The following is a 27,571-nucleotide window of genomic DNA, read 5'->3' on the forward strand; positions in this document are numbered from 1 at the left end:
TGATTGCTAGTCACACATGGAGTCTACAGAGACCCAGAGCCACGTCGAAAATAAGGTGACTGGAGTTGTGCAGCAGATACACGACCTCGGAGATGTTGTTTTTTTTACAGAGATTGGTATCCAATGATGGCATGGCATCGTGAAGCTTGACACTGAAATTAAAAACACAAGCTTTGTTGCAAAGGCTAAGTAATCTCTTTGGCTGATCCTTATAACATCTGCAAGTTGACTTTTACCTGTGGCATAACAGCTCTGTTCGGTACATTTGGAAGAGCAGTTGTGGGGTGTAATGATCCGAAACAAGGCTGTTTGTCCCATTGATTAGATCGTGTGTTGGAAACGTGAGTACAATTGATGATGGAAAGTATATACCAATGAATGAGGACTCGTAGTAAGGGTCAGAGGGAGGCGATGCGTTCGGTTTCCGATCCAATTAAGATTTCACCGTGGCACTGATGCTGAAAAACATAGAGACTAATATTCAAACTATTAACATCTTGTAATATACGTAGTTGAGTGCCACTCTCTTCACACCCTCTGTGACTTCTGACTTATGTTTAAGTTTGAGTCTTCCATAAACTCTGGGCACACTGACAGAGTCCAGTCTGATACAGTACTCCATTTTTTGTTTTCTAGCCAGAGCTAAAAGGATGTGTGGGAGAAATGGAAGCTTTAAGGAGGAAGGATTTTAAGTTACTCGAGAGGCTTCACCAGTTATGCAATAGCTTCTTTACTGTTTTTCCAAGCCATGACCTCTCTTGGAATTTAGCAAAAAAAAAAAAATCTTGTGTGTAATTTTGGCTATGAAATATGCATTATCGCATTTTTTACACACATCACGTGTATCTTTAATGTGGAAATCCAAATATTATGTAAACATAAGATATTTTCAGCAAAAAGAAAATAAGACCCTTATTCTTACTTGTTTTTCATATTAGAGCTGCCTGGGGGCTTTCAGGCTCGTTTACTATAATCTCTGAATTTAGAATTTATTTTTAGTGTTTGTTTATTTTTGGGAGAGAGGGAGAGAACACTGGGGGAGTGGCAGAGGGAGACAGGATCCCAAGCAGACTCCGCGCTGACAACAGAGAGCCCGACGTGGGGCTTGAACTCAACGAAACACGAGGTCATGACCAGAGCCAAAGTTGGACGCTTAAGGGAGCCACCCAGGTGCCCCAATTCAGAAATTTCTTATACAGTTTCTCTGATGGCCGATCAGGGAGATCAGGTAGCTTCAGGCCTCTTTTAGTTGGGGCACGAATGGTGGTGGAAACACACATTTCAGTCGTGTGCACTGGGTTTGAGTCCTGACTCCCACCCCTGGAGACTGGTGACTTTGAGCAAATAGCTTATTTTTTTGATTCATTCACTTCTAAAATAGGAACAAAATATTCATCTCACAAGGCTTTTGAAACCATAAAAAGTGTTAATATGAAAGCATAAAATAAAGTATAAAAGTGAGCGAATATATGGGGCGCCTGGGTGGCGCAGTTAAGCGTCCGACTTCAGCCAGGTCACGATCTCGCGGTCTGTGAGTTTGAGCCCCGCGTTGGGCTCTGGGCTGATGGCTCAGAGCCTGGAGCCTGTTTCAGATTCTGTGTCTCCCTCTCTCTCTGCCCCTCCACCGTTCATGCTCTGTCTCTCTCTGTCCCAAAAATAAATAAACGTTGAAAAAAAAATTAAAAAAAAAGTGAGCGAATATATTTACAGAAGTGACTGAGCTTCATGAAGAAAGGGGTCTTGTCCACTCCAAAAGCGACTGGCAGCTATTAAATGTGCTGGAAGCTTCTGGAATCGTGAGGCACCAGGGTTGTGTTGAGGAGAGTTTTAGGACCAATAATACGGACGACACTTACTTTTAGGAACCTGAATAACATCTGGCTATTGAAATGTTTGAAGGCAGGTATTTCCCAGCCCACCTCCCATTTGAAATAATGCTTGAAAAGATTAAGTAACGTTATCTCAAGCATTCCTTTTATGACATTATTTCCGGAATTTTCCTCAGACTTAGCTGTGCTTGTTTCTCAGTGTCTCAAAATTTGACAACCAGGCTTAAACGTCAATAATTCATAACCGATCCATTAGGTTCAAAACAAGAAAAATTCAGATTTTTATTCCCGTTGGTATGAATTCCGTCATCAACACAGGCCATGATTGTATTACTTTTCTTTTTTAATTTTTTAATGTTTATTTTTAAGAGAGAGCGCATGAGCAGAGGAGGGGCAGAGAGAGAGAGAGAGAGAGAGAGAGGGAGACCCAGAATCCAAAGCCTGTGAGCAGAGCCTGACATGGGGCTCGACCTCACATAAGACAAGATCATGACCTGAGCCAAAGTCGGAAGATTAACCGGCTGAGCCACCCAGGCGCCCAGCATTACTTATTATTCTTATTGCTAGTATTATTATTATCGTCTCTTAGAGAAAACAATGCAGAAAAATCAGGGTTTAAAACTCAATGTATATGATCATAAAATAGTGAATATACAAAAGGAAGCTCTAATAAAATTGAATGTTAACTAGGAATGCCAAAGTTGATCTCTCCAAATTGTGTTTTCCTCAGAAAAGTGTTAAATGAGCCTAGTTTCTCTTCTTCCAGAGCATACTCTGAAAACTTCCTCCCAGGCTGCCGATGTGGGCTTTCTCATACGCTTCCTTTCGGGTGTCTCTGCATTTTCCTTTGGTCTTATGAGTTACACCTCTATAATTCCTATGATGGCTTGGCCCTGCTTTAAAATCTGCCGTGAAACCGGAACAAGAAATACATAAAGAGAATAGAGGTGAGGGGAAGGAGATAGATTATTTTGGAGCTGTCTGGAGGTTAAGTGCAAAAGATAGAAGGAATAGTTCAGTTGGTTTGTTTTTTTTTTAATCTTTTATTTTTATTTTTTTTTTAACGTTTATTTATTTTTGAGACAGAGAGAGAGCATGAACAGGGGAGGGTCAGAGAGAGGGAGACACAGAATCTGAAACAGGCTCCAGGCTCTGAGCTGTCAGCACAGAGCGCGACGTGGGGCTCGAACTCACGGACCGCGAGATCATGACCTGAGCCGAAGTCGGCCGCCCAACCGACTGAGCCACCCAGGCGCCCCTTTTAAATCTTTTTTTAATATTTATTTCTGAGACAGAGACAGAGCATGAGTGGGGGAGGGGCAGAGAGAGAGGGAGACACAGATTCCAAAGCGGGCTCCAGGCTCTGAGCTGTGGGCACAGAGCCCGACGCGGGGCTCGAACTCCCGAGCCGTGAGATCATGACCTGAGCCAAAGTAGGTCATTCAACCGACTGAGCCACCCAGGCACCCCCAGTTGGTTTTCTGATAAATATGTAGAGGATAAAAGGAAACTGGGTTTAGACTCCACAAGCAAGGGCTTTATAAGAGTAGGAAAGAAATTGTTGTTTGTTTGTTTGCTTTTCGTTTTGTTTTCTCAAAGGGAACTGGACACTATGCAGCTCTTTACACATTATGTGGTCTTCTTTGGGTAGACTACCTAAAATGAGTGGTAATGAGTCGATAAATTAAGCTAGGGCGTAGAGAGGAAGTTTAGCCTCATTGTTAAATCCTACTTCAGGCTCATAACTCAGGAAGATCTGAGTGTGAATCTCAGCAGCATCATTTACTGGGAAATTAATCCGTTTGTGTCTGCTTCATCTCTGCAAATGGGTTAGTAATAGGCCTCCTGTAATACAGTTGTTAGAACTAAATAAGGTAAATATAAGTGCTTCATGTTTGAAACACGGGAAACATTAAGGGTTATCTGTTATTGTTAATAATAGTGAAAATATTTTCACTCCACTCTCAATCTCTACTTTCTCAGTTTGGTGTTTTCTTTTTAAGGAATATGTATTTTAAACAAACTATAGTCTAAGGAGAAAACAAGGAGAAACCCAAGCAGGATTCATCACATTATTGTACTTTGTGACCACAGCTAAGTCCTTTATATATGTTTTTATTTGTTTGAAAAAAAGAGACAGAGAATCCCAAGTAGACTCCACGCCCGGTGCAGAGCCCAATGGGGCTTGATTTCAAGACTGTGACATCACAACTGAGCTACCCACAGAAAGGTCATTTAAATCACCTTCCTTATTCTTTTATCTATCACAGAGGGACAGACAATCCCTCTGGGCCACGAAATAGACCCCAAACCTCCAGCAGATGACCTGTATTAAAGTGCTTTGAAATATATGAAGCATGAAACTTGAAAGCTATTTCTGATGGGAAGAAAAATTACCAGTTATAGTTATAAAATATTAGGATAGAAACGGAATTTGCAATTCCTATGCTTTTTTTTTTTTTTTTTTTGGTAATTGATAAGTGATACTTTGATATGTACCGTAAAAATGCTTTCAGGATTTTGTTGCTGTTTTAAATATTATATATTCAGGATCAAATCAGATTTAAAATTACATAAGATAGCTTTTCAGACCATACATTAGCAGAAAGGTTAGAGTGTACACACACACACACACACACACACACACATAGACACACACACACAGGATTGCTTTATTCTCAAACTCTTTCCAAATCTATGAAGTTAATGACATCTTTGAGAGTTTAGGAGGCAAGAGATTCCAGTGGCGTTAGAATTCTACTGAAGAAGAGGGATGTTTGATGGAATTAGGTAAATGAGGTTGCTTGTTAATCTGCTATTTTTTTCCCCAATCAGCTATTTTTTTGACCATGCCTTGGGTTCGAACTTCATTTTTATTTGGTCTGAAGTTTGGCTGGAACCAATTGCTAGGGTGTGCCCATCTAGTACTCCATTGAGTTCTGAATGCAAAAACTAAGTTCAACTAATTCATTTTAGTTCCAAAACTGGTAGCATTTACACATCTCCAGCTTAAGTATTGAGAATACTGCTTGCATAACATTTTTGGAGTAGTAAAATTCTGACATTTTGAGAGAAGAAAAGGTATTGGACGTCTTGATGTAATTTGAATATTTGTATAAACATGTATTTTTTCCCTTCTCGTCACTGGGTAAATAGAAACCAAATATTTTGCAATTCTGATAGTTTTGCCAGGGCACAAGAGGTGGGATAGAGAGTGTTCATATTCGGAAATACTACCAGCTTCTAGGAACTGCCATTGCAAAGAATCTGTTCAGGCTGGCAGGTGTTCTAGAATATGATTAAAGAAAAAAAAAAACGGGAAAAACAAGGCCATAGGTTCTTTTTCTGTTTTTTTTTTTTATAAATTAAAAAAAAAAGTGAAAGACGAGATTTTGAAATAAGTGATCCAAAGGATATGTGTTACAGAGGGAGAAGGGCGTTTTTAAATTCAGTCCTACAATATAAAGGTGAAGAAATGCTTCTGTAGCTAGAATTTTTTCATGTACAGAAATCATGATTTCAGTTCACTGTATCCAAATGAAAGCCATGTGAGTTTTAGGGCAAGTTGTATGCAGTTTAACCATGAAAAACCACAAGGTTTCTAGATAAAATGAATGCTAAAGCCACCCTAAAGCTCCTAGGATGCTTGTTGATGTTTGCAATGAAGCTAGCTTATGGGCAAAAAGAAAAACTTCTCAGGCTGGATGGAGCAAATTCATCCATTCAGAGGGATAAGTTTATGTTTTATCCATCCAAACATAAGCATCTAGTTGAGTGGAGAGAATACATATCCGGACTTCACAAACTCTTTACTACGGATTGACCCCGTGACTTAGGGTAATTTTTTTCCTTTATCCCCTGCCTGGAGGAAGTGAGAATTCTAATAAGGCATAAGCTGCTCTCACACACCACCAGACTCTAACTGTGACTCAAGTTAACAATAAGTGTACATAAAACGTGACACATTCCCGTAAAAATAAATGCACACAAAACTAGTCAGGTGTCCATTTTGGTGGATCTGTAACAGTGTCTGCTTAAAGGAAATAAACCCTTTACTTGTGTCTATTTTAGTTTTGATTATATCTCACTGAAAGGTGTCATCAGCCTTTTAGTGATTTTAATCTGTTTTATTTTTCAGGGAGTCAGTGACTTTTCCTTTGTGTTTACTTTATGCTGATCTGCAACTAAATGCTATACCTAAGTGTCTGTCATTGCTTTAATTGAGAACTGATGCTGTGCTGATTCAACAGTACCTTACACTGAACTCACATACACCTGCACAGAGAAAACTGTTTTAATTTTGTTGCCAGGAATATACGACCTCCCTCTTTTTTTTTTTTTTTTTTATTCTACCACCAGAACTCGCATGAATGAGAGTAAGCACTTCTTTATTTTTTTATTGTTTTTATTTTTGAGGGAGAGAGAGGGGGAGGGAGGGAGGGAGAGAGAGAGAGAGAGAGAGAGAGAGAGACGCTGAGTGGGAGCGGGGGAGGGGCAGCGAAAGAGGGAGACACAGAATCCAAAGCAGGCTCTAGGCTCTGAGCTGTCAGCACAGAGCCCGATGCAGGGCTCGAACTCATGAACCACGAGATCATGCCCTGAGCCAAAGTCGGACACTCAACCAACGGAGCTACCCAGGCTTCCTGAGTGAGCACCACTTTAAATGTTGTGCCCTTGGTGCCTCATCCTTAGGATGGCTCTTGCTCTCAGGGAAAGAGAAGGGCAGGGTTAATACTTGCCTAAAACTGAGACTGAGTTGGTCCTTAAATCGTGTGCCCTTAACTGCCTAACTCGCTTCCCGCTGGTCACGACCTTTTGGCAGAGAGGCAAAAAAGAGGACTTTCCTCTCTCAAGCTCTGACTCAGTTGCACTAGTGTGGTCTACGTTTGAATCACATATGGTCTCACCAAAACTTGTTGGAAGTCAGTGGAACTATAAAGTATAAGCACAGAACTGCTTAAGATGCGATAGAATGGGAAGCGTTGACCGCCTCTTTCAGTGTTTTAAAGGAACATCTGCCAAGCTCGAATTCCGTCTCATGGATACACCATTGCCGTTTTATCAGAGAGTTAGTTGACAGTGAATCCTCAGATCTGATGGTCCTGTCTAGTCCCCTTTACTTAGATTGGCCCCGTTCAATCTTTTGTTTTCTTCTGTCTCAGACGTGCTGAATTTTATAGCAGTGACAATCAGTAGATGATAAAAAATAATTAAGAAGAGAACCTTTGACTTAAGTAAGAAATCAGGTTAATAACACTTAATTCTCTCAAGTCGCATGAATTTAATCTGACCGTACGTATACATTTTATGTAAATCTATGCAAATGTCCATAGGATAACTATTTTTTACTATGAAGTACTATTTGAATGTGGTTTCTTGGTACAAGTTTAGAGCTATTTCGCTTGAGAAAAAAATAAGTTTGTGTTTACAAGTTAACCTTTTACACATTTTAGGAGGCAGTGCTGTCAGAAAGAAGGAAATACACAATAGAATAGGTGGAATTCAAGCTCATTTTTAAGCTCTTTTTACTTTCGCCATCTCCACTCTTCTCTCTTCCCTCTGTCCATCCTCGTTTCCTTACACTCTGTCTACCACGTTTTAGTGTCTGACACTCAGGAGAAAGAGTTACTATCTTAAATAGGGCAAAGGACCTTGCTTTCCACCCTGCTGATTAACTTTTATCTGTAGGTAGAAATGGAATTTAACATTAACAGAAGTCCTAAAGTGGAACACAGTTTTCCATTGGATGGGTGGTGATGCAGTTAATGCTTACTATTTATGGTAATTAAGTTTTTTATAAAATTGCCACAAACACTGAATTAGAAAATACTGAGCCATTGCTCCTGGGGAAACCACCTAACTGGTCACATTTTCATCTTGTGATCACCCTATAACCTTGTTTTATGAGTTTCTGTTCAAAGACACCCAGACAGATAGATACGTAGTTGGTGGATCATTAGCACTGAGCACATGTCCAACGGCACTAACTCAAGCCTTAACAAAGCTTAACATACATTTTTTGCCCCTGAGGCACATCATACCCCTCTTGCATTTGGAAACACTAGACAGCACTTTAGCAGCATGTGGAGGTGGCGGGGGAGGGCAATTTTAAACCTCAAAGGCACCAACGAAAAGCACAAAATATGAAAATGTGGTACTATATAGATTTGAAAACGTACACTTGTTTGCAACATGAGAGCTGAAACGGGAAGGCCGAGCAGTAACTTGTTCAACCGTAGTCGGGCACCGATGAACAAGGAGACTCCCAATTTATTGCTGCTCGGCGCATGTCCACGAATGACCAAGAACATGTACATTTTAGTGAGGAGGCAAGTTCACAAATGCAGAATCTGGGATATTGAAGAATCACTGTATCCACTGTAACAAAGAGAATACGCACAAGTCCTATTTTGAGCACGATGCATGAACACTTTAATACTGTCATTAGGCAACACGTTTCTGCAAGTAAACAAACCAGAGGAAAAGTAAATTGATAATGATGAAGATAATTTAAATAGTTATGAAAGAAGTAGCAGTTGGAAATTCTGAAAAGCCCAAAACATCACTGACAATACATTATCCTTTCTGGAAACGGTAGGGTTTTCAGTTAATTACGTGCAAATATTTGACCTAGGAGGTTGGCAAAAATGTGCTGTTTCATAATAACCATATTTCTTTTTTTTTTTAATTTTTTTTCAACATTTATTTATTTTTGGGACAGAGAGAGACAGAGCATGAACGGGGGAGGGGCAGAGAGAGAGGGAGACACAGAATCGGAAACAGGCTCCAGGCTCTGAGCCATCAGCGCAGAGCCCGACGCAGGGCTCGAACTCCCGGACCGCGAGATCGTGACCTGGCTGAAGTCGGACGCTTAACCGACTGCGCCACCCAGGTGCCCCTAACCATATTTCTTATAGAATGGTGTGTTAGAATCCATAAACAATAACCATATTCTAATTTCACTGTATAAATACCAAATTTATGTAGGGGCTAGTACTAACCCCTAGTGGCATAAAAGTTTGTATGGAAAATTTAATGGTACAGAAATTCCTACTGAAATTCTGACCCATCTCCTTATGGCCCCTCCAGAGAAAGTTGGTAGGCTGAAGAAAATACCTTGAGGATCTTTGACTTAGACGCTGCAAAGAGTGCTCACAAATGTCTGATGTTATATTTTATCACCTTGGTCTTTGTGGTGGAAATCCTGAGCAGAATAAGTTAGGCAAGAGTGATATCAGCTGAAAGTACCCATGGAGAAAGACCCCAAAAGTGTAATGGAGCGTACATCCTAGTAGGGGACAGAGGCAAAATCAAGTAAAAATAACGTGACCGATCCTAATATATCATGTAGAGAAAAATACATAAGGGGGTGGGAATCAAGAGTATCAATAAAGCGGTGACCATTTTTTAAAGGGTAGTGAGCTTGACTAAAAAGGGCGTTTTTACAAAGTCCAAGAGGAGATGCAAAATGAACCCAGAGGACACCCAGGGAAAGTAAATTCCAAACAGAGAAATAGCAAGAATAGTGTCTCTTAGCCAAGAGTGGCCCGATCTGTTTGGGGAAATAGAAGGGGCCGAGGTGGCTGGTTGAAGTGAGTAGCAGATGATGGCAGAGAAGAAAGGGGAATCGGATTATCGGGCAGGCTGTGTAATCCCTATGTAATTCCTGTTCTCTGGTGTAACTGGTGAGTTGCAGTTCAAATATACTATGAGAAAATAAGTCCTAGGAAACCTGTCTGTGTGTCTGTTATGGAGACATTGCCCTTGACGTGCCAGAATGCTTAGAACTTAAGTGGTTACCAAGTTTTGGTAGCATCTTTTAACTCCTTATTACTGAGTCATTTCGTTGGCACATTTGGTTCTCTGATGCTGCCTTGCTCTTCTCATTATATCCTTATGAGCCATCATGTGTCCCTTCTGGAACAAGGTATTCAGTAGATAGGTAGAGAAATAAAAAGATGATAAGGAAATTGAGCTTGTGTTCTTTCATGGTGGTTGCAGCAACTGCAGTTTGGTTAATGGCTCTTGGATTGAATTTTGGCTAATTAGAATTTGGTTAATTTATTATAACAATCCTATTGCAAAGCAGTCCTTTTAAACTATTATTTGACCGATTCCAAAATATTATATCTGACCTAATGTTTATGAAATGAATTATTGGAGAACCATGGCCACGTTCAAAACAAGCATGTGTGTCGTACGTCATTTGAAAATATGCGTGATTGTATTGGGTACTTCTCAGCCTAAAGGGACATGCATATAGTTCTCTATAGAAGCAGAATTAAAACTGGATCATCTTCTTAAAATATGTGGCCAGCATGGTAGAGAAGATTATATACTGTCTTTAGTTCAATTTAGTTAAAATATGTTTGGTTAAAGTGATAGTGTGAAATTCATTGCCTCAATTTTCAGGCAAAGTCGGGTCATTTGATCTAACTTGACATACCTATTTGTAGAAAATTCATTCATTCTTAGCCTTCCAAGACCACCGTGCCCAACGTAGTAGATATTATATAAAGGAGAAAATTTAAACCCTTGGAGGTGAGGAACAAATGACAAAATTTAATAAAAAAAAATATCTAATGGTGTTTAGGGAACTTAATATAATTTTCCTGGTGGCATTAGTTTTAGAGTTCATTATACACATCATGGATGGTGTACTTACTAATTTTATTCTGATATTGGGCCTAAGAAAAAGCATGAAAGAGAGGCTAGGATGGTAAAGTATTATGATTTAGAAGATTTATCTCCTACACAAGAACCAGGACAAAGATTACAACAAAACTGAACTTTTAAATATACAAAATGAAATTTGTGATCATAAATAGAGCGACAGAAATTTTAAATCACATAGACACTGTGAACATCCACTTTAAAATGTGTTATAAATAATGGTAGTGTTCATTGCAAGTACAAGTCTCTCTTACGTTGATTGGCGCGTGGTGAAATCTTTGGTTCTCTAGGTCCAGAGATGTGACTTGGCATAAAGTAAATGAGAGCTGTTAATCTGAGTTAAAGCCGCCCATTAATATGATCTGAATTGGTACATATAACATGAATTGGTAATGACGACGTTTTCCATGTAGCATTTAACATATTCGGACTTGTGTTTCTACGGTGAATGTACCTGACTATGTCATGGAAATTAATGAGGAAGTCGTTTTCAAGCCAAACATTTTGATATGACCTATGACATTTCAGGAGCATACCTAACATTGAAAAAAAACAACAACATGAAAGATCAGAGTTTTGTGTGAAAGATCAGAGTTTTGTGGGTCCTAAAGCTTCTTAAGAAAAAAAATCTAAAAATTGCTTTTGGATGTTTTACAAAATTGTGATTCCATTTGTGTGCCAACTCTCCCCCCCACCCCGTCCCCACCATGTCTGGGTCTTGGGAATGCCTTGTGCAGGTACACAGCCCTGAATGTTAAGGTGCATTCGCTGCAGAATAAATCCACCTTTGCATCGCAAACCATAAATCTCTACTGAAAATGTTTAATTGGATATATTAATATCTGTCCGTGAAGGGCTTGGTTTCTTGTTCCGAATGATGTTGTAAAAGGATAGCTTTAAGGGTTGATAACTCTCTGGGTCAGATAATTTCCTTGGTTTCAGGCCCATCAATGAAAACCTATTATTTCTGACACGAGACTGTCGTATTTTATGTGTTTCTGCTAAAACGATTTAAGGCTCATTATCATAAGCAACATTTTTCTGACACGTGCAGGTCAAGAGCCATGCATAAAATACTTAGAAAAATTTTATCAAAAAATATTTTTAACTTTTAGAGAGATTTTATACGTATGTATATATATGCATGCATATGTAAATATGTAAAGCCATTTACATTTTTTTCAATATTTTTTATGTTTGTTTATTTATTTATTTTGAGAGAGAGGGAGAGACAGAGCGTGAGCAGGGGAGGGGCAGAGAGACAGGGAGACACAGAATCCGAAGCAGGCTCCAGGCTCTGAGCGGTCAGCTCAGAGCCCGACGCGGGGCTCGAACTCACAAAGCGCGAGATCATGACCTGAGCCGGATGCTCGGCCGCCCGAGCCACCCGGGCGCCCCTGTATATGCAAATATGTCAAACGAACTTGTCCAGCAAAAATACTTGTCTAACGTTTCGAATTTAATTGTGCCACATATGTTTAGGTGCCTGTAGGTCTAAGAAGGATTACTGAAACTTCGATTTGGAGTGGCAGTTGTCAACTATTCTGCATTGCCGTTTCCCTGCTATGGCTGTGGCCACAGGTGCTGGTGCTCCTGCCACTGGTAGAGTGGTCTCAGTTCAATGTAACTGAACAAGAATTGACAGAGTGTTTGTCGTTCCTTCTAGAAGATACCACAGGAGTCTCCTCATTGTCCTCCCCTCTCCCCCTCCTCCCTTCTCCCCTTCTTTCCCTCTCCCCCCACCCAGTCCCCCTTCTTCTCCAGCCCCCTCTCCCTCCGGCAGTCTCCCCCTCCCCTCTTCACCCCTCCTGAGAGAGAAAGAGAGAGAACACAAGTCAGGGAGAGGGTCAAAGGGAGAGAGAAAGAGAGTCTCAAGCAGGCTCTGTGCCCAGCATGGAGTCCAACGTGGGGCCCGTTCCCATGATCCTGGGATCATGATCTGAGCAGAAATCAAGACTTGAAAGCTTAACCTACGGAGCCACCCAGGCACCCCCTACAGGAGTATTCTTTTTTTTTTTTTTAAGTTTGTTTATTTGCGATACAAAGCACTAACCGGGGAGGTGCAGAGAGAGAGGAGGAGAGAATCCCAAGAGGGCTCAGCCCTGTCAGTACGGAGCCCGACACTGCGCTCAAACTCATGAACCGTGAGATCCTGTCCTGAGCTGAAGCCACCCAGCCGCCCCTGATAGGAGTCTTCTTAAAAGCATGAACAGGGAGAGTAGTTTTCAGAGGTCAGTAGCACATTTGAAGGAATTCGTAGTCGAAATTTCAGGAGATTTGGGCTAAGTGTTCAGGGTGTAGATGGAAGAAAAAAATTAGAGCTGCTTTAGTTTTGAATTCTGTGCCGTGAAGGACTGGATATACTGTCCAGATATGTAAAGGCAGGGGCAACAATATGATAAGGCAGAGCTATAACTACCTGGTTATTGAACTGGCTCTTCTCTTGGATGAACTCTTTGAGGGAAAATGTGTGCCTTTTATTTTTGCATTCTCAGCACTGAGCAGATGGTCTGATGTAAGTATTTTTGAAATCTATTACGCAGATGAATATAGCCAAGAAACTACAGTTTCTAAGTAGACTGAGACTAATAGAACTCTGCACTCAGGAGATATATGGGTAATATATTTCCTGAATAAGTTGGTGAAATTCAAGACAAAATAAGCAGTGTGAAGAATGGAGAAGAGTAAATCACATTTGCTTTTTAGCGGGCTACCTCTTGGTGAAACAGAAACCCTGAAACCGTGCCTTAAAATTAAGAAGAAAGGCAGATATCAGCTGCCAGGATTTTTGTGGTTTTTTTCCTGTATTTTTACTGAACTCTGTCCTCCTCTTGAACACACTGAAAGCAAGCTCTTATAATCAGGAATTGATTCAGATTCATTAAGTGGACAGTGCATTAAAGTTGAATCATCTGGGCAGTGGCTGGTTAGGTAGAGGGGCCCAGCTACAACAGGCATCCGGAATAATGGGTGGTTATTTCAATAAACATTTATTAAGTATCACTAATGCACACAGTTCTTTCCCCTCCGAAATCTTTGAACACGGTGAAAGTTACTAGAGCCACTTTAGTACGTGCCAGATTCTACACTGTTGGCTCAAACCATTACGTAGGTTTAAAGACCCAAGCAATTAAAAACAGGCAACCACTTGAGATCAGCATCACTTAAATAGCTGGCTTTGGAGTGCTTTATGGAATCCATGCATCCTATATAACACACAGGATATCTGAAATTAAAGAAGGGTGGTGAGGGGAGAGGAGAGGGAAGGGAAGAGGAAGGGAGGGAGCTGAGGGAGAATGGCGGGAGGAAGCCTATCTGTCACAGTATGTGTGCAGTTCAGTTGTGCAGGTGTTAGTGGGTGTATGCATAAGTGCTCCAGAGTAGAACTCCTCGAGACCATGTGCCGTCTGCTCAACTAACACAAATGCACGAGTTCCCAGTGGCTCGCAGACTCCTGAAGTTACCAGCTCACTGATCAGACAGACCTTTCACATCATGCCACTTGCCAGATACCTGTGTAATCCAGAGAAGAGCAGAAGGAACGCCGTTTTTGGGTGTCCTGCATGGGAAGAAAGAGAAGCGTAGTTGTGCCTGCTTTCACTAAGATGCAAGTCTTAGCGAGTCTAAGATGGTTAGCTGGGTGGTGAGGGTCAAAGCCTTCAATAGGAATCTACTCGCGACAGTTTCGCCCTGTTCACCTTTAGATTTTACCTGTAGCCTAAGATAGTTTGCCTGTTGAAAACCAAACTTACGCGATAGGGAAATGCAAAAAGAAAAGAAAAAAAAAATTCATGGTCTGCAGTTATCCTGGAAGAAGTCATGTCATCATGATGATTTTAAGCTATGCGTTAGTTCGCTCTTCCTTCAGACATTTGTACGTGGGCTGTATGCTCCTGTCGCCACATACTGGGGATACAAATATACAAAGAAAGACTCCTGTCCTTTCTGTGGGTCACAATGACATGGGGCAACTTACAGACAGCCTCAGCGTTGTCTGGTAGTGGATTTTATAAATGTGCAATGAAAGATTAAAAGCAAGAACAGGAAAATCAGCCTGAGGAGATCAGGCAAAATCTTTAAAGAGGGGATAATTTTTCAGCTGAGGCTTAAAGGATGAGAAAGTGGTCCCTAAACAAATGGGATATGAGAAAAAGAGATTCCTGTTCCAAAGGAATGGTTTGTGCAAGGCATGGCTCTGTGAGATAGTATAATTTCTTTAGGGGTCTGTAAGTGATTCAGGTGGCCACAGAGGACAAAAGAATAGTGGCATCCACGAATCAAGAGCCACACCGTGAAATGTCAGTATCCTTGTTAAGGAATTTTTTGTTGGTTTTCTCTTGGTTCTTGTGTGTGTTTTGGTACATCAGATGGTTGGTTTTGAGCCAGTTGGGATTTCAGAAGGGCCAACTTTACTAATGTTAAAGACTTTTAAATTAAAGGAGGCCAGCCGGGAGGCAGAAGACTGAAGACATCAAGTCAGCGATGATCAACTACTCCAGGCAAGAGATGGTAGGGACTGAAATATGGCAGTCGGAATGAGGCTGGAAAGGAGAAAATGAATAAAAGTTATTTGGAAGGTGGAGTAGGTTTGATGTCGAGACTTAAAAGCGGAGCTAGGAAGGTCTGGAGGGATACAGAAGGGGAGAAGAGAGGTTGCCCGTCTTAGTCACCGGTGTGTCTGCAGCATTAGCAAAGGTACCTCCCACACGGTGTTGTACGGTGAGTGGTGACTCCCTTGTTTCTGGCTCAAGACAGGAAATAATCTGATTAAGTTGCAGTCTGACACTGTTGAGTTTGAAATTGCCTGAGGGATATCCACATGGAGATGTTCATTAATGAAACATTCAAATCCCGAAACGTAGAAGACTGGTGAGAAAAACAACTTCTTGCACCACCTGGTTGGGGGTGAAGCATGTAGGATTGACGTCTTAGCGACGAAGAGCTGACTCTTACGCTTGATCATAAACAGGACCTTGGGGGAGCAAAGGGTAGAGGCGAGTGCTCTACAACACGCTGAGTTTTACATTCACTCACTGGCTCTCCATCCTCTCTGTTTACCCAAGTAGCCAGAAACACTTTAAGAAAAACAAACGCGACATTAAATCATCGTACTACGATTTGTTTTCTACAAATCCCACTGTTACGGACTATTTCTGAAAGGCAATTGGTTAGTTCAAAACGCTTCCGCTAAATGCTGAAGTAGGTACTATATGGAGTCACTGTGTGTAATACAGTACATCAGTTAGACACCTTGAACAGAAGAAATTCTAGTTATTTACAAAAGGGCTCTCAGAACGATGAACAAAAGTTTAAAGATTTCGTTAATGTTCTTGATTTTCAGGCAATGATCTTATAAATTTGCAAAATGCTTCATGAAGGATCTAATCTGAGAACTAGGAATGAAATGTCTTTTTCTCTGTTCAGACCTTTAGTCCTTATCATCTCCGTTTGAAACCTAAAACTCTGAGTTTATGTATGAGTGTATATGTGTGTGTGTGTGTATATTGTGTATGTGTGTGTGTGTGTATATATATAGTGTGTGTGTGTATATATATACACACACACACAATATACTATATATATAGTGTGTGTGTGTGTGTATATACACACACACACACACACACGTGTATATGTGCGTGCATATATTTATGTGTATAATTTGCATGTGGATATATTCCTGTGGTGCACATCTAATCTGCTTTTTGCATTCATATATGCATACAAATTGATAAGGTATTTTGGTCCTGAGACTGTCCTTCATATGTGGAGTTCTTAAATAGCACTAACCTAACAAAAATTTGCTATTTATTTCATATTTGGTAGTTTGTAAGCTATATTTTTGAACCCATTCTCTCACTCGAGCCTTACAAAAACTCTTTGAAGTTGGGGGAAACATGAGTGCCAGTTAACTTCTATGTATGAGAAAATTAAAGCTGAAAGAAAGTTACATACATAGCTAATAAGTGATGGAGTCCGGCCCTGGCCCCAGGCATTCTGCTCACAGACCATGCTCTCCTTTCCACTGTTAGCCACTGTCTGTCTAGATGATGCCAGACATGGCACTAGAATTCTTAGGGGATGTGCTAAATGATGTAATATGTAATAATAATTTAAAGTTCACTCTGGGAGTCTGTCCAAGGAGTCCTGTCACTATTTTTATTTTTTAAAAAAAATTTTTTTAACGTTTATTCATTTTTGAGACAGAGAGAGACAGAGCATGAACAGGGGAGGGGCAGAGAGAGAGGGAGACACAGGATCTGAAACAGGCTCCAGGCTCTGAGCTGTCAGCACAGAGCCCGACGCGGGGCTCGAACTCACGGACCGGGAGATCATGACCTGAGCCGAAGTTGGACGCTTAACCGACCAAGCCACCCAGGTCCCCAATTTTTATAATTTCTTTAGAATATGACAGAATTATTGGGAAAACAAACGCAAGTCGACTCGTCTGGATTCCTTCTGCCCTGAGAGTTGTGTGTATTCTCCACTCTTTCTTTCCTCTCTCTCTTCCTGTTTGGCCTTTATTTTCAATTGATCTCTCTGGCTTTTAATTAATGACATTTGGCTTTCTCTGTTTAGCATGCTAATTTGTGTATATGGTTCTTGGATATTGAGTTTTGAAAACTACATTGACTAGTGCTTTTAGGGGAGTATGGTAGATATTTTTCTGAAGTGCCCCTGATGCTGACATTCTGTGCACTAAAAAACGGCTCTTAGAAATTCTAGCCACGTTCTGTGGAGCCCCAGCTTGGTTGCTGAGGCCAATCTTTTCTAAAGAGTGGTGAAACATATGGAAGACTTCTTGGAGAATTTGGAAGAGAGGAGAAAAGGAAAAGGAGGGTTTTCCGGGTTTTGTACTCCAGAGGACTGAATTGACATGGCCTCTAGGGCTCAAAAGGGGGTCAGTGTCTGTTGAGTACAAGTGCCAAGAATGAAATGCCAAAAGGGATACGTGTGGCTTTTCCTTCTCTCTTCCTTCATGGATCATCCAGCTGTAATTTCTCCTTCTCTTTTGTTTGTATTAAGGGAATTAGTAATTATTCTTTATCACATGGGTGTTTGTGAGAAAGAGGTAGATGCCTCAGTCTTTTTCCCACAAAGATTTTGAGACATTTCCTCGACATAAATACAGTTGTGATAAATGCCAGTGAATACACATTTCATTACAAAGCATTTTTCACTGGATTAAAAGCCTGTATAACTGTATTATCACGGTCCAGTTTATAGATCGGAACCCCAGGTATTAGAGTTTTCATTAATGGTGGTAACTATAAATTGCTTACAACATCGGATCACACTGTACTTGTCACAGAAGTTTACTGCCACTCGGTGTGATTGCAATGGAGACTTGATTGTGTAAAGATAATAAAAATAAGATTATCTTAAAAGATGTTCTAGAGAAAATGCATGCTGTGGCAACACTAAACAAAATGCTACCATTTATTGAAGCTTTTGTCATTATGTTTCTTTGAGCAACAGATCATATTCAATGCTTCGTGTGCTCTTTTTACTTTTACTTGGCTTTCCTTGATTTTCATGTTAGATAAATGTGAAATATGGATAATTTTGGCCTGGGATCTGATGGATTTGATCGTAGAAAGCCTTAGGCAGTGTGTTCTTGCTTTGCAAAGCCCCTTGCGTTTCAGAAGGGGGGAGAATGTGGGACAATATAGGAGAGTTCGAAGTAGGAAGTAAGAGACAAAAACCAAAAGGCAGCACATTCTGCCTATTTTAAGATGCATTTTTTTTTCACATTTTGCCCTCAGAAATTGGAGTGTTAGGTAGAATGAATGACATCTTAAAATTATAATAGCCAGGTTTCTTTTTTGTGTTGAAATAAAGGATTATGATGCATATTATGGTCATTGGGGTCATACCATTGGAGAAAGCGAATGCTAAGCTGGACATCAGAGTGGAAAGTTGTAGGGAACCTTCCCGTAACCACGAGCCAGAGAACAGTGCCATGAGAGTGGTGTCGTCAGGTGCATGTGGCAGCCAGGTGACGCTATGTGCTAGAGATGGCAGCAAAGGGGAGGACAGGTGAGAGTCTGCACGTTTTTCATAAAAGTGAATTTCTTTGTTGTTGTCACGTATAAGAACTAATGCAATCCAACTCGGGGCCGTAATAGGCGAAGCAGTGACGAACGGACAGAATTGGCGAACCATTGAGGTGGAATATGGGAAATCGACAAGTAGGGGTGGGGCGAGGACGCGGATGCCTCAGACACAGAACCTGGAAAATTGGGTAGCTGTAAATTCCTGTTTTGACTTACTCATCGCCGGGGTTTTCACCTAGGGGAGGGCAAGAATCCAAGATCTTCTAGGCCATTCGTCTCTTAGGGGGGGAGATGATGGGTGGGTGCCAGCGCAGGATAGATAAGAACGGGTAGAGTAGAGACTTTGTTGTTGGGAAGATCTCCATCAAATCTGGGACATTGTCGTGTCAGCTTGAGTAAAGCATTTAATTCTGTTAAATCCCAGCGTCCTCCTGTGTAGAACCAGGCCGATCACGCCCACCGCAGACGGCTGGTAAGTGAATTAAAGGCCCCTTTACCACAGTGTCTGGCACGTAATTGCACTCAATAAATATTAGTTCTCACTATCAGCTACTTGAATAAGAGAGCTATGAAACAATATGTGGAGCAGGGCGGCCAAGAGGACTGCAAATACAAAGCAAAGAAACGTAAGGTTACAGGAGGGAATCGAGAAGTTATGTTCTTTAACGGGAGTCATAGCATTTTGAGTTAGACTTGGATGAAGCCTGCAGGAAAAAACTTCTGTCGTAACTCCGTGGTCAAATAGGTCCCTTTCACGTAGTATCACAGTCCAGAATTAGCTGGCCGTAGTGGTCGCTGTTTTATATTGGGTGTGACAACACACATCCGTTTCATGATGGGACTCTTTATTTACTTCAATCACACGGAGTATAAAAGGAGGGCGATTCAGTTGGCTGCCCCTTCCCCTCGGTCTCCTCCTCCTCCTCCCTCTTCCTCTCCTTTTGGGGTCCACCGCAAAGGAAGTTTTAGTTAATAGGAGCAGCAGAGAAAACAAGGGCGGGGGGATAGCCACCCACAAAGATGCCCTCCAGGAAGGTTTCTCTGTATTAATGTCTCTCAGTAGCAGGCTTCTACCAGGAAATCATTATCGTCACAGTACAGCTTTGTACTCTTTCAGACTGAGATATAATAATACATCTGGACCATGTGTCTATAATATGACAGGATGAAGTACGGGGAAAATGTATAACATTGTAAATCTCAGGGAAAGAAAGAGCAAATGGGTTTTTTTTAGTGTGTATATATTTTAAGTGATACTAATTGAATTTGTGCATATCAGACAAATGATAAATACCATGACTCTTCCCTTTTCAACAGATGTACTCGTCCAAATGGTTGTGTTTAGGTAGCATGTTGCTTTCCCATACCCTTTAAAGATACCTTGTGCATGTTGTTGACACAGATCTTTAAATGAAAAACTAATTCTCTTGAATTATTTTAACCAAATTGCAAGCTGTTATACGTACATAGGATGAATTCTCCCAAGTGCCCGGAAATAAATGTCTTAATGTCTTTTTTTTCCCCACGAGCCATTACAAAAGAGACATTTTGAAATTATAGAAAAGAATCTTACAACATAAATCTATGGGATTTTCTGAGGATACAGTAGTCTGAGCGTGTCCTAAAACACTCCCAACTTTCCCAAGGTGGCATAACTATGCAATTCTTACATGTGATCTTGTAGATTCGTTTAAGCTAAGGTATTCTCATACACCTAAAACTTAGGTCTCAATGTCTTGTGCGGTCCCCAGAGTAGACAGCATATGTTAGGAATCTGGATGGATGCCTGTGGGTCACTCGTGTTTACTTAGAGGTGATATGTAGAGTTTTAGGAACGAAAGGGGAGCTTTGAAGACCTCCTAGTTCAATCCATTTTGTAGATGAATGAACTGAAGTTCCAAGAAGGTACCAGTTTAGCGTTGTCCAATGTTAGGGAAGTAACCCGTGGCTCTAGTCGCAGGTTCCCTGATTCTCGTCCTGTGCCGTGGTGCTCCACGCAGACGTGAATCGGTTTCAATAGGCTTCTGATTCACTTTCCCGATTGTGATTGTGCTGCCAAAGAGCTTCTTTCATTCCTTTTCAATCCCAGGCCTGTGAAATAATGGATAGCAGAGTAGAGCTCCAAAATTTAATACCCTTTTTAGGAGAAGGGATAAAGAGTCATAAATGTGGCTGTTAAGAAAGTACTCAGATAACTGACTGCATTTTGAAAATTAGAACGTCTTTGGTTTCAAAGCTCAACAGAACTGCAAAACTCATTTTAGGCAAGGTAATTACTCATCTTCCTTCGCTGCACTTTAGCGGGGAGGAGGGAGGACTCAGCCACCTGTGTGTGTGTGTGTGCGTGCGCGTGTGTGCGCATGTGTGTGTACGTGCGCACATGCATGCCTGTGTGGGACTGGTGGAGTCCTGCTGGTAATACCAGAACAACCTGTAAACAAAGACAGATAGCTGCGAGCGGTGTCTCCTGGGAAAACCCATGGGGCCTTTCCAGAGTCTGTGACGCAAAGAGCTCCTTGAAGATGTCTTGCTCTTGTGTCAACTGGTTATTGACTTGGCTTTATTGCTGCCTGTCCTTCCACCGCGCTCTTCCCCCCTTTTTCTCTTTCCGCGTCTTCCAGCTTTACAAATGTTGTCACATTGGCTTGTGGGAACTTTTATCCTTCGGGCCTTAAACACTGCCCTGGAGATGATCAGCGGAAGGGAGCCGGGGTGTCGCGGCACTGTGGTTTGGTGGGCCCAAGAGGGCTCCGAAGGAACGTTGTTTTCCTCCTTTATTTCCGAGGGATCTCTTGCTTTAGAGGCAAAAACATGGCTTGGCTCTTCTTAGGGCACCCGAGCTGGAGAAAGGCCCTCTTATTTCTTAAACCCGCTCTATTTTAGATGAGGCAATTACATATCCCAGGGAGAGTCCTGTCATGTGAAACCAGTGTATTTTTTCATTTTAGGAAGCTTTTGAGTTCATTGAAATTTCGCCAGGGATTTTTTTTTTTTTTGAGGTATGATTTCAAAATCTGCCACCCTTTCAGCAAATTATTGGCTAAGCTCCACAGACATGCTTCTTTTCTTTTTTTTTCTTTTTTAAATCTACTTAATAAACCTCTTTTTTTCCCCTCTTTCAACGCGATATCATCAGTAAAATGGACGAGCATTTTCCTCAGCTTGTATATTTCTTTCTTCCTTTTAGGCCAACGATTCTTACATTGGGTGTATAATAGCATGACCTGGAGAGCTTCTAAAAATAATTAAAAAATAAATAAAAATAAAAGCCTGGGCCCGTGGACGCGTATTCTGCTTGAACTCTTCTGTAGTACGTCTGGGCATCATACCGCTCACGTGAACAGAAGTCACTCGCTCTGGGTGTGGAGAACAAGCGTGTTGTATGAGGAGAAACACACGCGGACTTAGCTCTGGGCTCACTGAATTAAGGACATTCTGCTTCCTCCTCTGCTCAGATAAAAACACAGTGAGTCCTCCTCTCTCTGGTGACCAGTTCATGCACAGTATGAAGTTTCTATAAATCAAAGCCGCTGGGAGCCCCGGGGGGGGAAAAATAAGAGTATATCGGGTGTAGACTGAAAGAAACAAGGAGCGCTCTGTCCAGGGTTGTGTCTTTCATGTATGTGGCTGCCCCGCGGCTTCTTCAGCTGCTGCTGCTGCTTCTGATCTGCAAGTGCACACCTCTCAACAGGTTATGGAAATGCGCTTCTCACTCTCCTGTGCATTGTAGGAGACTGTGTGGGACGCATGAGGACAGATGTCTGCAGGGAGCCGAGCCCGGCCACTCACTAGTTACTGAGTTAGTCTCCTGGGGGTGTGCTGCAGGTCAGGTCACGGGAAATGGCCTCGGAGACCCAGATTTGCCTCAAGGGTAGTTATTGGAGGGCATTCTTGGAATTAACACTTGGGGGGGGGTTGGACAATGCAGTTGCAACCTACAACTTGGCTGACCTTTAGGGAGCGGTGGAGCTGGAAAGTTTCTTCACAGGGTTCCTGAAGTAGGAGAGAAGGAGGCACGTTAAAGCCCCCCATCACTAGTGTGGATGTGGGATGCCCCCAAGACTGAAGGATTCCCTCTGACGAGGTGGCTCTTTTTGCCAATTTTGCAACTTGTCAACTTTGTAAACGTCTCAAGAGTGGCGATTTTGGGGGCAAGACCTAGTTGAGAAAGGTCAGTCGGCGACACTTCCCGTGTTCACTGATTCGGGAAAGGAGTGGACTCAAGAGGCTGCTGTGACATCCCTTAGAGGCCACCCCTGCCCCACTAACATCCCTTTGCATCGTGTAATCCATTCAGAGCACAGTTCCTAGGGAAACGTGTTACATCTCTTTTCTTGGAGGAATCTATAAGAAGGTTAGTAGGATGAGGTACAGCCTATGTTGATGCAGCTGATTTTCAGGTTAACACTGACACCCTTTTCCCCTGCCCCAGTCTGGGGTCTTGCACTTCCCCTTACCATCAAAATGGGGCAAGGGAGTCTCAAGAGACACCCGATGCCCAGAGGCGATGCTTGCTCTTTCCCATTGTGTGAGAGAAGTCCACCTCTTCCTGGTGAGCGAGGCCAGTTGCACCTACAGGGATGTTGTTCCTGTGGTAGTGGGAGTTCAGAGACAAGGAGAGAGCATGTTCTAGGAAGTGGAAGGCACACAGTCCTCAGGTGGGGCGGGAGAAGTGAGGGATCACATGGCTGGGTCCACTCGACCCCTTTATTCTCTGGTCCTGTCTATTCTCCCTGCCCCAGGAAGCTCTATGGCATTAGATGGGGGCATTTTTCTCCCGGAGAGAGAGAGTTTTCATAAAGCAAGTGGCGATGGGCTGAGGACGCGAGGATTCCAGGACCTCCAGCAGTTGAGGAAGTGTTTCTGCCCATAGGGTGAAAGTGGGGTGCGGGAGGGGTGCCACACCACAGATGCCTAGACGGATAACCTCTGAGGTCTAATTGAGATCATAAGTATTTTCTTTCTACTATTACTTTCTTTGTTTGATTTATATTTCCAGCCTTTTAATAATAAACAATGGTAGTTGAAACTATTACCTTTTCTGAGCCGACATGGACTATTTCTTTAGGAAAAATATAGTAGACCACCAGAGGCTCCATGGATGCCATTACGTACAGTTCTTGCCCCACCTTGAGTGTTCCCCTTGCCTTTTTGACTCGAACCAATGTAAACGTGTAAAATATAAGCAGGACATTTTGTTATTCTTAGTTTATCTTTCTGGCCCCAGAGGGATGCATGCCGGAAACCTAAGACAATTTCTGCATCTTGAAAAGAAGTCTCACAGGGTATTGGATGATGACATAAGTATATACTGTGTACTTTTCCCTTGTAACTTTGGTAGAGAAGGGATAGATCCCTGTTGAGTAAAATGCATAATTAAATCAAGACAGAAAATTTTATTCAATCATCTTATATAGAATAAGTTATACATACAAACTAATTGAAAGTACTGAACTGTTTTAAGCCATGGCATTATTGGTCTAAAGAGGCTGTTATGTGAGTGGTGATATTTATTAGACCAAAAGTTTTCTATCTGGGATGCTGGTTGAAAATCCATATTTTCAACATGCTGGTTGAAAATCCATATTTTCAGTGGTTTCAAGTCAAAGACATTCTGATTCCATAGATTAATAAGGAGCCCAGAAATTCGCATTTTAAACCAACATCTCAGGTAATGCCGATGCAGGAAAGCTACATACTGAACTTCAATAAATAATAACTTCAGCATCCAAACGGTAGGTTAAGATCAGTGAACATTCTGTAGCCTTTTAAAAACAGTTATTTAACCAGATGTTTACAGGATATTGGTTGTAATATATTTACCCTATAAAGACTCTTTCCGCGTATCACATGCCAAAACTATCCTCTATTATAAATTAATGGATCCTGTGTATTACTGTGTGACTATTCCTAAAAAGAAATTTATTCCATCATTAGTCAAGTGCCTTTCTGGAAATCAAGCTCTGCCCTTCATCGTCAGACTATTTCTTAGTAGTCGTCATCTTGTCTCAACTTAAATATCATTTCTTTAAAGAACACTTCCCTGAACCTCTGAACTCCGTTTGATTTTCCTGCCACGTGATTTCTTGGCATTCTGTGGGTGCTTTTTCAATGCAGAAATGCGATTGTTTGTTCGACCTGGTCCCATGCCTGCTGCATTGACAGCCTTTCTCTCTGTGAGCTCATGAAAACAGGCCACTGTTGGCTCTACACTCTAGGCTCCCCTGTGCCTCTTGTCTTCATTCAGACACACGCACACACCTGGCCCATAGGAGATACCCGGGACTCATTTGTAATACATGTTTAATATAGGTGGAGTTTGTAGAGGAAGACAGAAACAGACTGGATTTGGTCTCTGTTTTTCCAGGACAATTCAGCTTAGGCACGAGGACCATGTCGATTGTATCCCTTTAGTTCGTGCGTAACAGCTGAAATGCTACTTCTCACGCGGTAGGCGGTGCTTTTAATAACAGCTAAAGGGATACTTGTGACTTTATAAAGATGCCAGAAAAGAGTCACTAGACGAACATTAAATACTCAGAATATTTGAAAACAAGTGTACCAAATAGGTATCACAAATTACAAGTAATGTACATTCTTACTGTGGGTATAAAGTTTAACCATCGGGCCTCCTTACTAAGGTCTTACTAATAAGTGTATGTTGAATGACTACTACTTACTGGCTGTTCTCTTCTTGGACTAGCTCCTTTCCTCTGTTCACCCTCCTATGCTCATGTTATCTCTGAAATTCTGTTTCTCTGGATCTTTCTCCACATACTGGCCTCCATCAGGTCACATTGGACCTATACTATGCTTGTGTCAGAGTTGATACGATAGTGTGGAGTATTCTCTTTTTAGATTACACGAGTGTCAAAGCTTTCTTCCCCAAATGGAGACTCCAGAATTATATTTCTATTAACTGTTATTGTTTTCATACTTTTGAAGGCACAAGGCAATACCCCTCAGAGGACTTCAGGAAATACTTGGCAAACACGTGCCGTTGCCCGCCGCAGCTTGTACACGAATGTCTTCTCCAAGATGCCATGTGCAAAACATCTGTGCAAGTCTTCAGGCTGGCCTCCGGCAATTGCCCTGTCCCTCCCTGGGGGCTAGCATCCTCGGGTTTTGCTCATGTGAGGACAGGAAGGGAGTTTTGGACTGATGGTTTATTGCCTAGAAGCATTCAAAAGAGCTTTCACATAGGTGTTATCCACTGACCCGGTGCTTCTCAACTGATCCGGAGGGAAGGGCCAAGTTTTTGTTATTTGCAAGCTTAGTGTTTTTTTTTTTTTTTTTTGCAAGCTTAGTGTTTTTTGAAGAACACAGAACATGCTCTATTGTAACCCCCTAATAATTTTGTAACTGTATTAAAAATGAATTATTTAGATATAAAACTCAGCCCTCATTTTTCCATTACTGTTGGGCTCAGCAGACATTAGACTGCTCTGTAAAACAACCCTGGAAATTGCTAAGCTCTTCTACTCATTTTCTGTACTTGCCTCGACTTGGACAGATGGCACCCAGTCCTTGGACCCTGGGTGGAGTAGCACTGCTTTAGCTTCCTGTGACATTTTCTGCTCAACCAGCCCCATTTAGAAAGCAAGATTGAAAATTATCCTCTTGAGCAAAAAGCTTAACGTTTCCAGGGGTTTGCTTTTTATCTGCTTCTGGTTGACTACTTGGAGTTTAGAACTCAGTGAGTAAAGTACTACGGGGGAGCCCCGAAGCAAAGAACATGATGTGCTCACAATTACATTGGACGAGGAGCCGTTTTGATCAGGAGGAGTTTTGATCAGTAACAATTTGACTCAAGGCAGATTTCCTAAGTTGTTTGAAAGTTCTGGATGTGGCCTGGAGACAGCAATCAGAGAGAGGATGAGATGAACGCTGTGGAGGTCTCTTTAGGGAGGCGCATGTAGCTGTGTGGGATAGAAAACACTTTTCTGAGTTATCGTTGGGTCCCTGATGAAAAAGATGCAGCCCTTAATGTGAAGTTCTCAGTAACCACGCCCTAGGCGTAAATGTAGAACCTTTGCAAAGAAAAGGAAGATTCTGCCCCCCCTTCCCCCGCCGCCTTAGGGGATGCAGTTAGTTCTATTGTACCTGTTCTGTGTGGATTTGCAGATAGGGAGAGAAAGTTACATTTTACAGAATACTTCCAAGTGCATTACTTCATTTTATCCTCATTTCAACGTGCAAGGCCAACTGTACCTTTATGGATGCTGGTCTATAACAGATGAATAAACTGTGATTTGGGAGTGATCAAGGGATCACGTAAGGGGCAGAGTGGAGATTCAGTGGCCATACTTCTGGCTCCTTTGCAATGGACACCTAACAGTTGTCCCTTTCAGCTACTAAGTAAGTGAACTAAGACCCTAGGAATGTTCATTGCCACTGAATTAGTGTGGACTTTTTCCAAGGGGGAAAAAAAAAATCTGAATAGGTCTTCCTTTTTACTTATTGTTGGCTAAAAAAAAAAAAAAGATTTTTTTTGTGTGTGTGTGACAATTTTAACCTTCGCTAAGCACTTCCTGGATTGTGTCCCTTTCCTCTATTACTCGATGTGCTGTAATTAATACCTTTACTTTATAAACCGTGCATCTTCATCAAAAGATGCTTCACAAGTAAATTGTGTTCCGTTACCCTGGACCACAACGATACGTATAAATTGGAAATACTTCAACCAGAAAGAAATGGCTCATACACTTGTTTTCATTTATAATATTTCTTCAACAACTTGGTAATTACACGGTATCCAGTGACATGTGGAAAATATCTATTAAAAAGCATAACGAGAAAAGAAAACTCGCATGGAATATGTATATTCAAGAGGCTTTATTTCCACCGGTCATTGTTTAAATCTGTCCTCTATACTTACGACTTCAACCTTGAAAAGTTTAGTGAATCATGTGAGTCCTATCAATATGTAATGTATTTTTAAACTTAAAAAAAAATCTAGGGGGCGCCTGGGTGGCGCAGTCGGTTAAGCGTCCGACTTCAGCCAGGTCACGATCC

General features: G+C 41.6%; 1 protein-coding gene across 4 annotated transcripts in view; it reads left to right on the forward strand.

The window, feature by feature from the left end:
• Window positions 1-27,571, forward strand: part of CDH7 (cadherin 7) — a 123,986-nt gene that overhangs the window by 22,741 nt on the left and 73,674 nt on the right. The window contains exon 1 of one of the 4 annotated variants that reach the window (XM_043559059.1): window positions 21,232-22,022. The exons of the other annotated variants lie outside the window; for them this stretch is intronic. Within the exon in view, the coding sequence (XP_043414994.1) occupies window positions 21,939-22,022 (84 nt within the window). The 5' untranslated portion in view covers window positions 21,232-21,938. Of the gene's footprint in view, window positions 1-21,231; window positions 22,023-27,571 lie in introns of those variants that run through there. 4 annotated transcript variants of the gene reach the window in all.

Source organism: Prionailurus bengalensis, chromosome D3 (genome assembly GCF_016509475.1).
Source record: "Prionailurus bengalensis isolate Pbe53 chromosome D3, Fcat_Pben_1.1_paternal_pri, whole genome shotgun sequence".
In the NCBI taxonomy this organism is placed as follows: domain Eukaryota; kingdom Metazoa; phylum Chordata; class Mammalia; order Carnivora; family Felidae; genus Prionailurus; species Prionailurus bengalensis.